The sequence below is a fragment of the Struthio camelus genome, chromosome 7 (genome assembly GCF_040807025.1).
Source record: "Struthio camelus isolate bStrCam1 chromosome 7, bStrCam1.hap1, whole genome shotgun sequence".
Lineage (NCBI taxonomy): Eukaryota > Metazoa > Chordata > Aves > Struthioniformes > Struthionidae > Struthio > Struthio camelus.
In genome coordinates this window covers 6997993-7011413 of record NC_090948.1, presented here as the reverse complement: position 1 = coordinate 7011413, position 13421 = coordinate 6997993, and the positions used below count along the sequence as shown (strand labels likewise).

General features: G+C 37.8%; 1 protein-coding gene across 4 annotated transcripts in view; it reads left to right on the top strand.

Moving 5' to 3' along the window:
* The window catches only part of INPP5F (inositol polyphosphate-5-phosphatase F), a 50544-nt gene that overhangs the window by 23931 nt on the left and 13192 nt on the right, over positions 1–13421 (top strand). For all 4 annotated transcript variants that reach the window (XM_068951576.1, XM_068951578.1, XM_068951577.1 and 1 more), the window contains exons 5-12: positions 639–806; positions 1104–1160; positions 3960–4158; positions 6532–6711; positions 8458–8525; positions 8945–9069; positions 11230–11307; positions 12086–12206. In XM_068951576.1, the coding sequence (XP_068807677.1) occupies positions 639–806; positions 1104–1160; positions 3960–4158; positions 6532–6711; positions 8458–8525; positions 8945–9069; positions 11230–11307; positions 12086–12206 (996 nt within the window). The remainder of the gene's footprint in view (positions 1–638; positions 807–1103; positions 1161–3959; positions 4159–6531; positions 6712–8457; positions 8526–8944; positions 9070–11229; positions 11308–12085; positions 12207–13421) is intronic.

The window sequence follows — 13421 nt, the reverse complement described above, 5'->3', positions numbered from 1 at the left end:
AATACAACCTGAAAAGAGAACTAGTAAAAGACTACAGAATGTGTGACAGCTTTGTCTTGAAGTTCAATTTAACTTTTAATTATTTCACTGTTGCTGCTCTTTCATCTCGTGTTTACATAATTCCTGAGGAATTCCTAATGCCTTCTTACCAGGACTTGTTTCTAATGAGATTCTAAACTGCTGCAGAAGGCTCTGTTTAACCATCTCTCTTTCCATAAAGAGTTGAAGACAAAAAAAAAATCTGTTTTCTGAGAAAAATCTGTGCACCCTTCCCATCTTACCGGAACTTTTTTGACATAACATTTTGCGCTGGAAATTCAAAAGAGTACAGAATACTTACTATTGGGACAGATAAATGCAATATCTTTAATTTAGGAACACCTGAGAAACTAGGAACTTTTTTGATCTTGCATTCAAGCAGTACATTTCCAAGTCTGACTTTGCTCCAAATAATCCTCGCAATGAAATAATGTTTTAGAAGATGCTAGCCCGTGAGTCATCTCTGCTAGGAATTTTAAAATTCTGCTCCTCAGTGAGAAAGTACCTGTCCGGCAAGGTTAGAAATCATTTAGCAAACGTAGTCAGAATTCTAACACTTTACTCTCTTACTGAAAGAGATTTCATTACTTTTATTTCAGATTAAAGAAAGTAAAGAAAAAGAAAAGCTGGAGAAGAGATTATTGGAGGAATTGTTCAAAATGTTCATGGACTCAGATTCCTTTTACTACAGCCTGACCTATGACCTAACAAACTCAGTACAGAGGCAGAGCGCGTGTGAGAAAACTAACTTGCCTCTGTGGAGGAAAGTAAGTGTTTTTTCCTATAGGAAGATGTGGAATGTTAAATGTATGTGGTTCAAACCTGCCAGGCCACATTCTGCTAGTATGGTCTACAGCACCTGAGGATCTTGCCCTGGAGCAGACTTCTGTTCAAGGGAGTGAAAGCCTCCAGCAGCATGTCTTGAGTTGAGCCGTTACATATTTGGAAGCAATGAACGCTAGATTTGTGTCTGCGTTTGTAGTAAATACCGTTGGTGCCTCTACCAAAGATATCTTCAAACCTTGTTTAAAATACTGCAAAAACTACCTTTTTGTTTTAAACAGGTTGATGACAGATTCTTTTGGAACAAGCACATGATTGAAGATCTCATAAGCGCTGATGTGAGTCTTACTTCTCAAAAAACATTGTGTATTATGAGTACAATTCTGTAGCTTCACTTAAGACTTCGTAAAAGTTGAAATCTGCTTGGCAGAGAGGTCAGGATCAGGGCTGTGCCTACTGGAGCTGAGCAGCTGACTTCCTGGGCAGCTGACACTACTTCCCTCAGCCAGCCTCCCATTTGGCCCACAAACACTGCTAATGAATAAACATCAGCCAAACTTACAGATTATTTTAATAAAGCCATGCAAAATAAGTTGATCTGTGGTGTAAGAGCTGGTGCTGAATCCTGAAGGAATACTTAAGATCCGCTTATTTCTGAAATGAATTATCCCTGGACGTAGCTAATTATTTTCTTGCTCTTCCTTATTTTGAAATTCAGAGTTTCTTTACTCAATTTTCTTGTTTGGGACAAGACTTCTGTCTTCTGAAGTGAAGAAATATGCGCGTGCACATACACATATATATAAAGTTCCCCCCAACAGCATAACTGATCAACATAACTGTAGTGTAAAACAAATTATGCTGAGCAGTTGTTCAGAATGAAAAAGTCTCTTCATGGCCAGTGGGCATACAAATTAAGAACCATACAATAACCACTCTTTTCTTCAATGTATGATCTTGCTTCATTATAGACAATCCCCCTCTGACTAACTACTAAATGCCAATATAGCCCAAGTATTCGGTTTTTAAAGCTGACAACATGCATCTTACCTTATATCCTATACCTTTTTCTTTCATGATTTTTATACTCCATGTGAGATTAGAGCAAGATAAACTTTATCTTATGCTGTATGAGCTTATGGGATCAGAGTAGGATAAACCTAGATGTTCTTTCAGGTTTCACAAAATGCAGGAATTTAACTAGTTGTATCTTCACATTACAAGATATACATGGATAGCCTTGATTAGTATGGGGCTCAGACCTAAATTCTGTTTAAGAAATGGAGATTTTAGGGTAATAGGACAGTATTGTGCAGAGCTCTGAACCCTGGGCTTGGGTGCTGAAGGCATAGCCTGTTTTCAGCAGAGATTATAAACACAGGCTTTGTATAGACCAGTTCAGCTAACAGCATTACTAAACTTTAGTATTTAGGTATTTTTGCAAGTCGGTGTGGTGGGTGATCATATGCTTAGGGGAAGTAACTAGTATCATAAATCTACATTGTGATTACTGTTATTTAAAACAAAAAAAATGTGTAGACTATGCAACTCTTGACAGTCATTCACCTAACCTTGATGAAGGGCTCTTAAATTAAGGACATAACTAAACAAATTATTTGTGTCTGATTTTTTGGCAGTTTTAGCAATAAAAATATTTTTCGATAATACAGGAATCTTTGTATATCCAAACACCTATTTAACTGGTACAACTGAAGAATGTTTTTCTCCTCCCTATTTGCCGCAGAAGCTTACCTTCTAATGAGTTGTTTCAGTTTTATTTTAGCTTGACATAAAGCCTTCGTTACCTTCTTTATCCTCGGCACTTTATAGTATTGTACAATGCAGAATTTTCACTGAGGTGACAATATCACTGACTTTAAATACACACCTATTAGTCTCATAGGTTCCCTGCAGCGCCCTGCCCTGCCACCCTGTAATGGTGGTATTAAAGTAAACCATAACAATTTGGTCATAGCTTAGGTAGCGTAGAATAAGACAAAAAAAAAAAAAAAACTTTCCTGCAAGGGGAATGTATTTACTTAAGGATGTCTCTAACAAATAGTGGTGAGTACCTCAAATTTCTTTCCGCTGTTGTTTGAATTTTTCTATACAAGTGCTATTAGAATGCTACTGCCTAAATACATGTGCTCTGACTGACCTGGAAGCTATTATCATGTGGGACCTTTTCTTATCAACTAAGGGAAATGATAGACAGCTAATTCCAGTAGGCTAGCCTGTTCTGACAGGCAAGGAGAGCTCTGGAGAACATAATTCCTTTGGTAGGATGATGGGCATACTAATTCTTGCTTATACAAGTAGTTTGGAGCAATCAACGTTGGCTGAAAGCTTCTTATTGCCACACAAATCCACCTTGCTGGTGGACAAATCTTGGAAAACCTTTCTAGTAAGGAAACAATACTAACGTTCTCAACCTTGAAGTCTGACTTGGAGGATGTGCTGTGTGACAATTGGGGAAAAACTAAAAGAAGTTGATATTCAAGTTTGTTTTGAGTTGAAAACGTGGTAGAAAGCTTTAACTTCCCAACAAGCCGTAAGTTCAGGTAAATTGCTTGGCCATGTGTATTTGGTGAATTATTTTCTACTTCTATGTGGACATAAAGGGTAAAACTACTTTAAATTGGAAACTAGGTAATCCGTTTATCTTGTGCTGCTTTATCTGAACAGACTTTCTTAATCTTTGACATGAATAGCTATTATCCAAGTTTCTAAAACTCTATTAGCAGCACAGTGTTGTAGGAAAACCTTCTGTAGGGAAGGGGGAAAGAAAGAAGCTTTTAAAATTGTGGTAGGAATACTAGAACGCCCTTAAATCCCCAGATAACTGGAAGTAGAGGAGGGCTTTTTGCTTTTCCTTGCTTCACTATCACAGAAATCCTGTTCAGCTGTGGTTCCACCCCCACCCCAGCCCCCAACCCTCCTCTTTAAAATCTCTACAGCCAGCAGAAGGAAAAATCCTGGTATCTCTTTTTGGGGAGTTGGACACAGATATGGCAAAAGTTTCTTAAAATGAAAGGAATATCTAGCAACTGTTAATAAACATGAGAAATGGCAGAAATAGGTAATGCAGAATAAATTAAAACCAACAGGAATGTAAATGTGGTTTTTGTAACCTTCAGAATGCTGAAGTGGATTTCTGGATTATACCCATCATACAAGGATTTGTGCAAATTGAAGAACTTGTAGTAAATTATAGTGAATCATCTGATGATGAGAAGAGCAGTCCTGAAACTCCTCCTCAGGAGTCAACCTGTGTAGATGACGTTCACCCAACGTTTCTGGTGGCACTTATCTCGCGCCGAAGTCGTCACAGGGCTGGTAAGCTATCATAGTTCAGAGTATCAGAAGGCCTAAATGTTGATAACGGCTTAGATTTGGATGTAAAACAGATTTTTTTTCTGCATACTGGAGAGGGAGGAATATGGGAGCTAAAACTTGAAAAACAGTGCTATGTTGTTCAGCAGATGTTTGTCTTCTGTCAAAGTATGTGCTATAGCCTTTCCTGCTTATGGGAGACTAATTGCTAAATGAGCTTGCTTCACTGGTCTCTTCTTAGGCACTGAATGCATCCTCAGAGGTCACTGTTCTGGGATAAATTTCCCTGTCCTATTTGCAAAGAGTACTTTGATCTGAACCTTGTTTACAGCTCTGAGCAATACTGATACTTCTGTGTGCCTGGGTGGGAATGAAATTTTCAAAGGTCTGTCTTTGAAGGCTTGACAGCAGCTCATAGGGACTTGAAAAGGCACTTAAAAAAAAAAAAAACACGCACATGATTCTTATTTGTTTTTTCACCTGAAAGGAAAGTAAGGCCAAAATGTGAAACAAGGACCATGCTTTGGTCTTGCTCCTTATTTGACTTATTCTAATAGTAACAAGGCAAACAAAATGTATTCCCTGTATTTCAGAGGACAGGAGGAAAGATTGAAGTGCTTTATTAAGTTCTGTTCAATTCTGAGCCTTTCCTGTCTATGAGCGCTCTTCTGATATTCTCCAACTTTCCTGCCCACCTCCTTTTATCTTTCCTACACAGCTAGTCTTTTAACACATTAGAACAAGAAAACCTGATGAGCTTATCCTTATGAGGCTGGTGTTCTTATTTCAGCTCAATTCAAAGTATTTAATCCAGGTCCAAGGAAAATTTTGATCAGAACATCTCAGAGTAAATGTGGTGATTTTAGGATAGTGTCTAGTTTGCAATAAATCTTCTCTACGCTAAATTGCTTTAAAAACACAAACTAAATTGCAGGGTAAACTGGTCACGGATTCTCTCTTTACTGTTAATGACATTGTGACCATCCGGTTCCTAGTGCAGAACAAATTGTATAGAGCTTTTTCTCTTAAAACATGAGGACTGTTGCTGTAAATTGATGCAATGCAATTCATTCAGTAATGCTTAATTTTAGCTAAGTGTTCAAGGTGTTTTCATTTATGAAATATTGTAAAATTTGTGAGAAAGTCTTAGGCTTTCAAATTAGTGCTATACTATACTGAATCTTTATTTTTCAGAAAGCTTGTTTGTAATAAAAATACATTGCGCTAAATTATTTACACACCTAAGACCTTAAGGAGAGGTGCCATGAGATATAAAGGAGGGCAGGTCTTAAGCTTAGAAAAGAGCCTACTGCCTGGAAGAGTTGAGATTTCAGGAGTAAAGGAACTGCAATTTTTTTTCAATGGCTTAGTGTGTTTTTGGAGTGATGCCCTCTCTGCTAGTGGGAGGGAATAAGTAAAAGGCATCTGAAGCTTTAGTCTGAAATCATGAGCCAAAAGCTCTCTCCTGATTAAATTCTACAGAACTACCTTGCTTCTTTCTCTCCCTATGGTGAGTATCTTGCATACCCTTCACTTTCCTCTTTCTAGCCTCCTCCTTTCCCCTTTAGCCCTTAGCTAGGGCTGTGGGGTTCAGTTCAGAAGCTGGGCCCAGGGCTACTTCAGGACTTGGAACAATGTTATTCTGATTCTGCAGAACTGAATTTATGAACTACTTATAAACTTTAGGATTGAATCTTTCTACAATTTTTTTTTTTTTTACTTTTTTCCCCCTCCCCCATCCTTTCTGAAATACAGTGATGGCTTTTCCTTTACCCGATTTCCAAATGCCAACACTTACCTATTATGTTTAGTGACCAAATCAGAGGAAGCTAGGTGAAAAATAGTGTATATAGTCACAGGAATAGTATCTGCTCTTAATGTGCAGAATTAGATGTATAGATAAAGCCTTCTCTTCCTATGTTGTAGGATGTGCAAATTTTTGGGCTGCTCTGGAGATCTTATCATGAGGAAATGGAGCATCTGTCAGTAAAAGGTGGCCTTAGGTTCAAGGAAAACACTTGAGCACTGAAGTCAAACTTGCTGCTAAACTTGACAGGTCAACAGGAGATATATGTATTCTTTGGAGTGGACTAGTTAATCTTGGCTTTGTAGGCCGTTTATACAGTGCCATAAACGGCATTACCATCAGCTTACTGTCTTTCCCCTGGCCTTAATATATCAGTGTGTAAACTTTCTCCATATAGTAAACATAAGTTGTGGGAATTGGAAGAAGATACTTCTACTTTAATAGAAGGGAGTCCAATATGGGAGCTCAACTGGAACTCTATACTTGAGTCACTGTTACTAAAAACACTAACAAAGCTGTCTATATTTAAGACTAATATTAAAAATATGAATTGATGTTATTCCTCCTAGGAATGCGGTATAAGCGAAGAGGTGTTGATAAAAATGGGAATGTGGCAAACTATGTTGAAACAGAGCAACTGATTCATGTCCATAATCATACTCTCTCATTTATTCAAACACGAGGCTCTGTGCCTGTTTTCTGGAGCCAAGTTGGATATAGATACAACCCACGGCCAAGACTGGACAAGAGTAAGTGTCTTTGAATAGAATATCTAAAGATCAGAGTTCCATTAGAAATAGGGATATTGTAGTGCTTCTTTAATAGTTTTTCAGTGACTCCTTTTAAGAGCTAGGAGTAATAGCAGTGCCTTGACTTCATTTAACTCCTGCTCTAATCCTAACTGTGTGGAGCTCTGACTCCTTATCCCTTGTAAATTAAGAAGGGTCTTGAGTTTCCGTGTTTAATCAAGTGCCTGTTTGTCTCTTGTTTGTTACAGTGTGTTCTGGGTTGAGAAGGGAGATACCTGGCTTGCTGCTCTTAAGACATCACTAAGCAGATTTTCTCAGAATACCTCTGAGATTAACTTATGCTGAGGTTCCTTCTGTATTAGGAACCGCTAATTCAATGTGGGGAAAGTTAGACACTTTGCATCACACGTTTCTGTAGTGTCTAAAAGAATTGGAGAGATTGATTATGAATGCTAGTATGAACTAGGTTCCCTGAGCTTCCAAAGGATTCTGCTGGCGTTCATCCTAATAAGTTTAGTATCGTAAAGGAGAAATTTTTCTGGGAAGGAGGCTAGTATGTACGTGATCTTTTGGAATCAGAGTGACTGAACTGGAATGACTGATATCCCGGAAGTATCTTATAAATATGTACTTCTGCTAGAGAAGAATGTAAATAAAGTTTGACTAACTTTAGCAGGTCTAGTTTTCTTCCACTGAAGACTTTAGGGCTGAAAAACCAAGCAATGAGCCCTTTTGGGTGAGGGCTGTGATGCTGGAAAGGAAGGGCTGTGTTTTTCCTGTGTCTTGAGTAGGAGCTAGTAAAATGGCCCTTCAGTCTTGCTTAGGAATCTAAGCATAACTTTAGTGTGCAATTTTAAGCTTACAAACAGCATCCTTCAGGACTCAAGGAAGATGCATCAATAGATTCAGCACTTGAGTTTATACCAAATACTTGAAGATAACTGGAGAAGGATGATTTGTTGTCAGATCATGGAAAGGTAAACGTAAGTTAATTCATAAAATGAAGAAAATTGTAGCAAGCTGTAGCTATTAGAAAATCCAACACTAAAATGCTGCCCTCCCCCTTAAATTTTATGGAAGCATCATTTTATTTCCATCTGAAAGCTTCCATGTTGTGACATCTGTTTACATTTCCTTTTTTGTTCAGTGCTTTTTTTGTTTGTGTTTTTTTTTTTTTCTCCTCAGTAGGATTTTTTTGAAGGGGAATTATGTTTAATTTGGTACATTTCTAGGCAGGAATTGCAACTTTGGAGAATCAGTGGTACTTTGAACTGAATGGATAGTGTTTGTGTGGTTTTTTCCCCCCTGCAATGCTTTGGTCATCCAGGAGAGTTGGGTGACACTGAGTGCAGTACATCTTCACTCTTTCAGTAACTGCCTAGACCCAAAACAAGTATGAACTTCTCTTCTGAAAGGGCTGTGTTAATGTGGGTGTGTGGTACATAGGTGGAAGAATTCAACAGGCTTATAGAAAAGAAAGAATAAGTTTTGTCTAATGTATTCCACACCAAAAGTGAAATAAAACAAAATTAAGAATGGTCTTCCCTTATGTACTATGGCAGTAGAACCACTGTGTTGCAGTTATCAAATTGATGTAAAGTCTTTTAGAAGTAATTCTGTAGACTGCATTACGCTGTGTACGTATGTATTTCAGTCAAAGTTATTAGTTTAAATCATACCCAGGTGTGTAGTCTTAGTACTTCAAATAGAACTTTTTGCTGAACAAATTCTTGCTCTCTCTTGCAGGTGAAAATGAAACAGTGTCCTGTTTTCGTGCACATTTTGAAGAACAGCTGAAAAATTACCAAAAGCAGGTGAGTGCTATATGAAGTCAAGTGATGTTATTAAAGTGTAGGAGATAAAAAGCTTTTTTCTTTTATCTTTTTTAACGAGTTTGATTTAGACACTTGGAAAGGTGATGTGCAACTGGAATTTTACCAACTTTCTCAAATGTTCTTCAAAGTAACCTCTGAACAGCAGCGATACATTACAAAAATGTTTAAGTCCCGCTTTCAGATACCTGGCTTATCAATTCATAGTTTCTTTGTATTAACGTTCAGGTAGTTGGATAACTCTTACACTTTATTTGATCTCAAGTACAAACTACCAAATGTAGTAACTTTGGTAAGATGATCGACAGACTTTTAAAATTCTTATTCTATTTGTTACTATGTGATCTATCTGAGAAAGTCATGTTGCAAAAGATGACTGTTGTAATTAAACTTCTGAACAGGTTATTATTAACTTGGTGGATCAGACAGGCAGAGAGAAGATTATTGGAGATGCTTACCTTAAACAAGTGCTTCTCTACAACAATGCAAATTTGACTTATGTTTCATTTGACTTCCATGAACACTGGTAAGTCCTTTTACAAATGTCACTTTGAATCCCTTTCTCATATTAGCATGAGAGGAGAGCAAGAAGGAAAAGAGCTGTTATTTGTTCACTTCTGCATGAAACACTTTTTTCAAAGAAAAATTGCCTTTTGTGAATGAAAGCCACATAACAAACTTTAATTTGGATGACCAAACGCTGTTTGGTGTGGTGTAACTTATCTCCTTGCCTAGTAAATACGGTGTATATTTAAAAAAGCTTCAAGTTGCTCTGCTTTAAGCAAGGCAATTGCCTAAAACATGCTTTGAACGTAAAGCTGTGGCTGACCTGCTTTTCAAATTGTGATGTTCTGCTCTTAATTCCTTGCTATGAGCCATTCTTCTGTTTCTCTTGCTTGTTTCTGTAAATATAACATGATTATTTCAAAATCCTTATGCTGCTGTTCTGTGATTTGGTTTGATCTTGTAGAAATAGCCGCTATTTTCATGACTCTGCTCTGATGTTGGCATGGACTCGTGTAGTGTTCATTTGCTCAAGCATGTGATCTGTCACACAGGCCTGTGTTTGCCCCTGCCTCCCTCAAGCAGGTTGCAGCTGTGGACCAACATGGGGTCTAAAAAACTGTTCTAGGCTTCATTTTTGTAACTTAATACGGGGAGTGCATCTGTCTTGAAGGACGCAGCATTGCTGAGTACATCATTAGTGGATATTTTGTCTGAGAGGGAAAAGGATTCCTTCCCTCAAAATACTAATGCCCTGTAAAAGAATCCTTTTCTGTAGGACTAGAAACATCCTGAATTAATTCTGATTTGATACTTCTTTGTTTATGAGTTTTCAGACTTAATTACAACTTGTAGTTGATCTGATAACTTTTAACTGCATTCTTTCACTGGTCTTCCAAAAAGTTAAAGCACCAATTTCTGTAGTCTTTGCTTAAGGTCAGCTTAATATGCACGCCTGCTGGAGGATCAGCTAGCATTGTGTCAATTCACGTTTGCTTTTTGTTGCTTAGACCTACCCCTTTTTTGTAGAGGCTTTGAAATTTCTAGGTTGCATTTGATGCTGAACTCGGGGAAAATATTATTGTAGCTAAAGCTACAGGAGTATAAGAGCTAGATCTCCCTTGGACCTGTATTATCTGAAAGCACTAATGTAGGTCAATTTGCCTTTTCAGTTTGGGCTTTTAATAAGCACTCTTACTTTTCCCTTTTTCTCTTTTTAAAAAAAAAAAAAAAAAGAGAGAGAGAGATCTAACATTCATTAAAATACAGTGTAGAGATTCTCCCTCATGACAGTATGTACTATGAGATGTACTTTATCAGTTTAAGTCAAATTTAGTTAAGCCTTTAGCTACTCAAAAAATGGAAGTATTCATATGCACTCACATAAGCTGACATCTTGATCATTGTGAAATATAAAAATATGAAACAGCTTTTATCAAAACAGATTCATATACTCAGTAAGCTCTGTTGCTTTATCGCACTCTAATTCAAGAATTCTACTACATTGTTTTCCCCACACCTTTACTTAACATCCATACCTGTCCTAGAATCCTTCTTTGCTCTGGCTCTCTAGGAAATTGGGCATTACTGACTGTGTCAGCATGTATCGCCTTAAACCTGAGTATGCTGCTTTTCTTAGCTAAATATTCATAGAATCCTGTTCTGAGCAGCAGAAGGGATCTCTGTCCTCCAACACTAGGCTAAACAAGTATGTATAGATGCAGAGCTGAGTGTAATTTGGAAGAATGGCTGTATGAGATGAAAAGCTACGTACCAAGCTTTGGCTGCTCTTAGATGCAGCTGAGTGCAGGGGATGGGAGATCTGAGAAGGGAAACGCAAACCTTCCATCATTCCTCGCTTTGCTCTGCTTGTGCTTTCTTAAACGTCAAGCCAGAAGTTTTCTCTGCCATCTTCTGGTACTACTTATAGATGAATTCAACAATGTGAATTCTTGAACTTACAGTTCTGACTCTTGACCGATTTAGGTGTTTAACTGTACTTCAAAGTAGCTCTGAATATTGGTGGCTACTTAAAGTTTCAAACTTGTTTGTTGCCTGAGAGAATGTCTGTTTTTTCTCACTTAGCTGAAACCCTATCTGTGTCTGACTATTTTATATGATTTGTAATAATAAAAAACACTACCTTAGTTTGATCTAACTTCTGTGAAATTCTATATTTTAGCCGAGGAATGAAGTTTGAAAATGTTCAGACGTTGACTGATGCCATTCATGATATTATCCTTGACATGAAGTGGTGCTGGTAGGTACTTACTTTTTTCAGACTAGTGTGGAATATTTGTAGGAAAAATAAAAACAATGCATATTTAGGGGCCTTGAGCTTGTCTTAACTGATCCTTTTACGTGCCTCTCTTGGTGCCTAGTTAGTGTGTCAGTTCTGCGTTCTGAAGCAGTTTTGTTCTGCGCACCTAAGAGTAAAATTCTCAGATGCTCTTTTCTGCCTCAGGTTTACTGCCTTTAACTCTTCTACTTTTTTATTTTATTTTTTTAACGCACAATACTTTATGCTTGATGACCTACAAACCCTACAGTTCTAGCCTTACTGCTGAAACCAGGAGGCGTTCTTGACCTTTAATTTGTACTGATTAAAGTTCATGTATTCTAGAGATGAATATAGTCAGTCTTTCATTAAATCAGTGTATGTTGTTCCATATATTCTGTGAGAAGTGTCCTGTCAAATTATTTTCTGATTCCTGTTTTGACAATTAAGTACCTTTTCTCTCTTGAAATCTGTTATTACATATGTATGAATTGGATTCAACATCTGGTTACATATAATATCGAGTTTATGATCCAAATAGGCAATGTGTTTAGATATGGCCTTAAGGAATGAGGCTAGGTGGGAACAAAAGTAGCTAATTCTGAGTGGGGTGTAGCTGGAATGAAGAGTGATACTACAAATAACGTCACATATGTAAGAATCTTTAATTTCTACTTTTTACTGTTTGTGGAAGCTGATAAATTACACTTGATCTAAGATGTCTTAGTACAACTTCACTTTTTTCTTTTTCCTTTGAAAGGGTTGATCAAGCTGGTGTTATTTGTAAACAGGAAGGAATTTTCCGAGTTAACTGCATGGACTGTCTGGATCGTACCAACGTGGTACAGGCTGCTATTGCAAGAGTGGTCATGGAACAGCAGGCATGTATTACTAACATATATTTTTTAAAAGCTTTTAGGTACCTCGGAACTTAATCATTTGTGTTTAAATGTCCCTACGAATAAACTTTTTTTTATAACACTTACACTAGCCTATTCTGGAGGGGACTTCCCCGAACTGTTTGGGGAGCTGTGAAGCTGAAAAAGTAGTATGTGCAGCCAAAATAACTTAATCATTCTAAAACTGTAACGCCTAGTTTTTCCTTTCAGAGAAGAAAGGACTCGCTATCTTCATCGAGGAGATGATTCCTCTGTTGCAATTTATTCACTTAGAAAAGCTGCATGGCAGTATAAAGCTATTAACACCCCTCTGCTCCTAACGGTGCATGCCCTCCCCCCCCCCCCCATGATCCCAAAAGACTAAAATCTAACTGGTTTCAACTCTTCTGTGTAAAGCTAGATGCTATTTTAGATGCTTTAGTGAAATACACTGTGGTGCAGCAAATAAGGGGGTTAGCAATCTCTTCTGTATGTAGAACAGCAACTAGTTTGTGATGTCCCAGGGGAGTAACTACTATGTTCTGGAACAGTTCTCCCTGCATAGAGAAGGCATTTCCGAGGAGACAGTGCTCCCTTTTAGTCTTCCTTTCTTCCTGACCAGTATTTGTTTTTTGTCAGTTTTGATGGGTGCTTTCTGACCCCTCAGTGATGGTTACCTCTTCCCCACTGAGGACATAATAGTATTTTGTATGTGAAACTTTGAACCTCAGTCACAGCTGAGCATGAAATGAACAAACCTGACTCTGAGGTAAAGGATAAAACATGAGGCAGGACCTTCATATGAATAAAGAAGAAGAATGAACAGCTCTGTTGTATCTGGCATTTCCTGTTTGTTATCTGTGGTACGAATGCCTGATGCAGAAATCCTGTTTCACAATAGTGACTGAGATTTTGGTTTTTCCATCCCTCTCCCACCTCCACTTTTCTGTTTGTTACCTCTGAGAAGTCACAGGTGGTCTTTCCAACCTGAGTCATATGGGTTATGGAGAGGACTACAGTAGTCGGTACTATGGTATTAGATCAGATATCAAGTGTGCTGTGTTGTTCCCAATTTATAGCTGAAGTACTTCAAAATTAGAAAGCGACTGGCATGAAGTGCAATACTTTGTTACATGCACCCTTGCTTTTGCATTTCCTAGGAATAGTATGATCTGTCTTCTCTCTGCTGGGAGCTTGATGGTGTTTTCAGTTGAATAG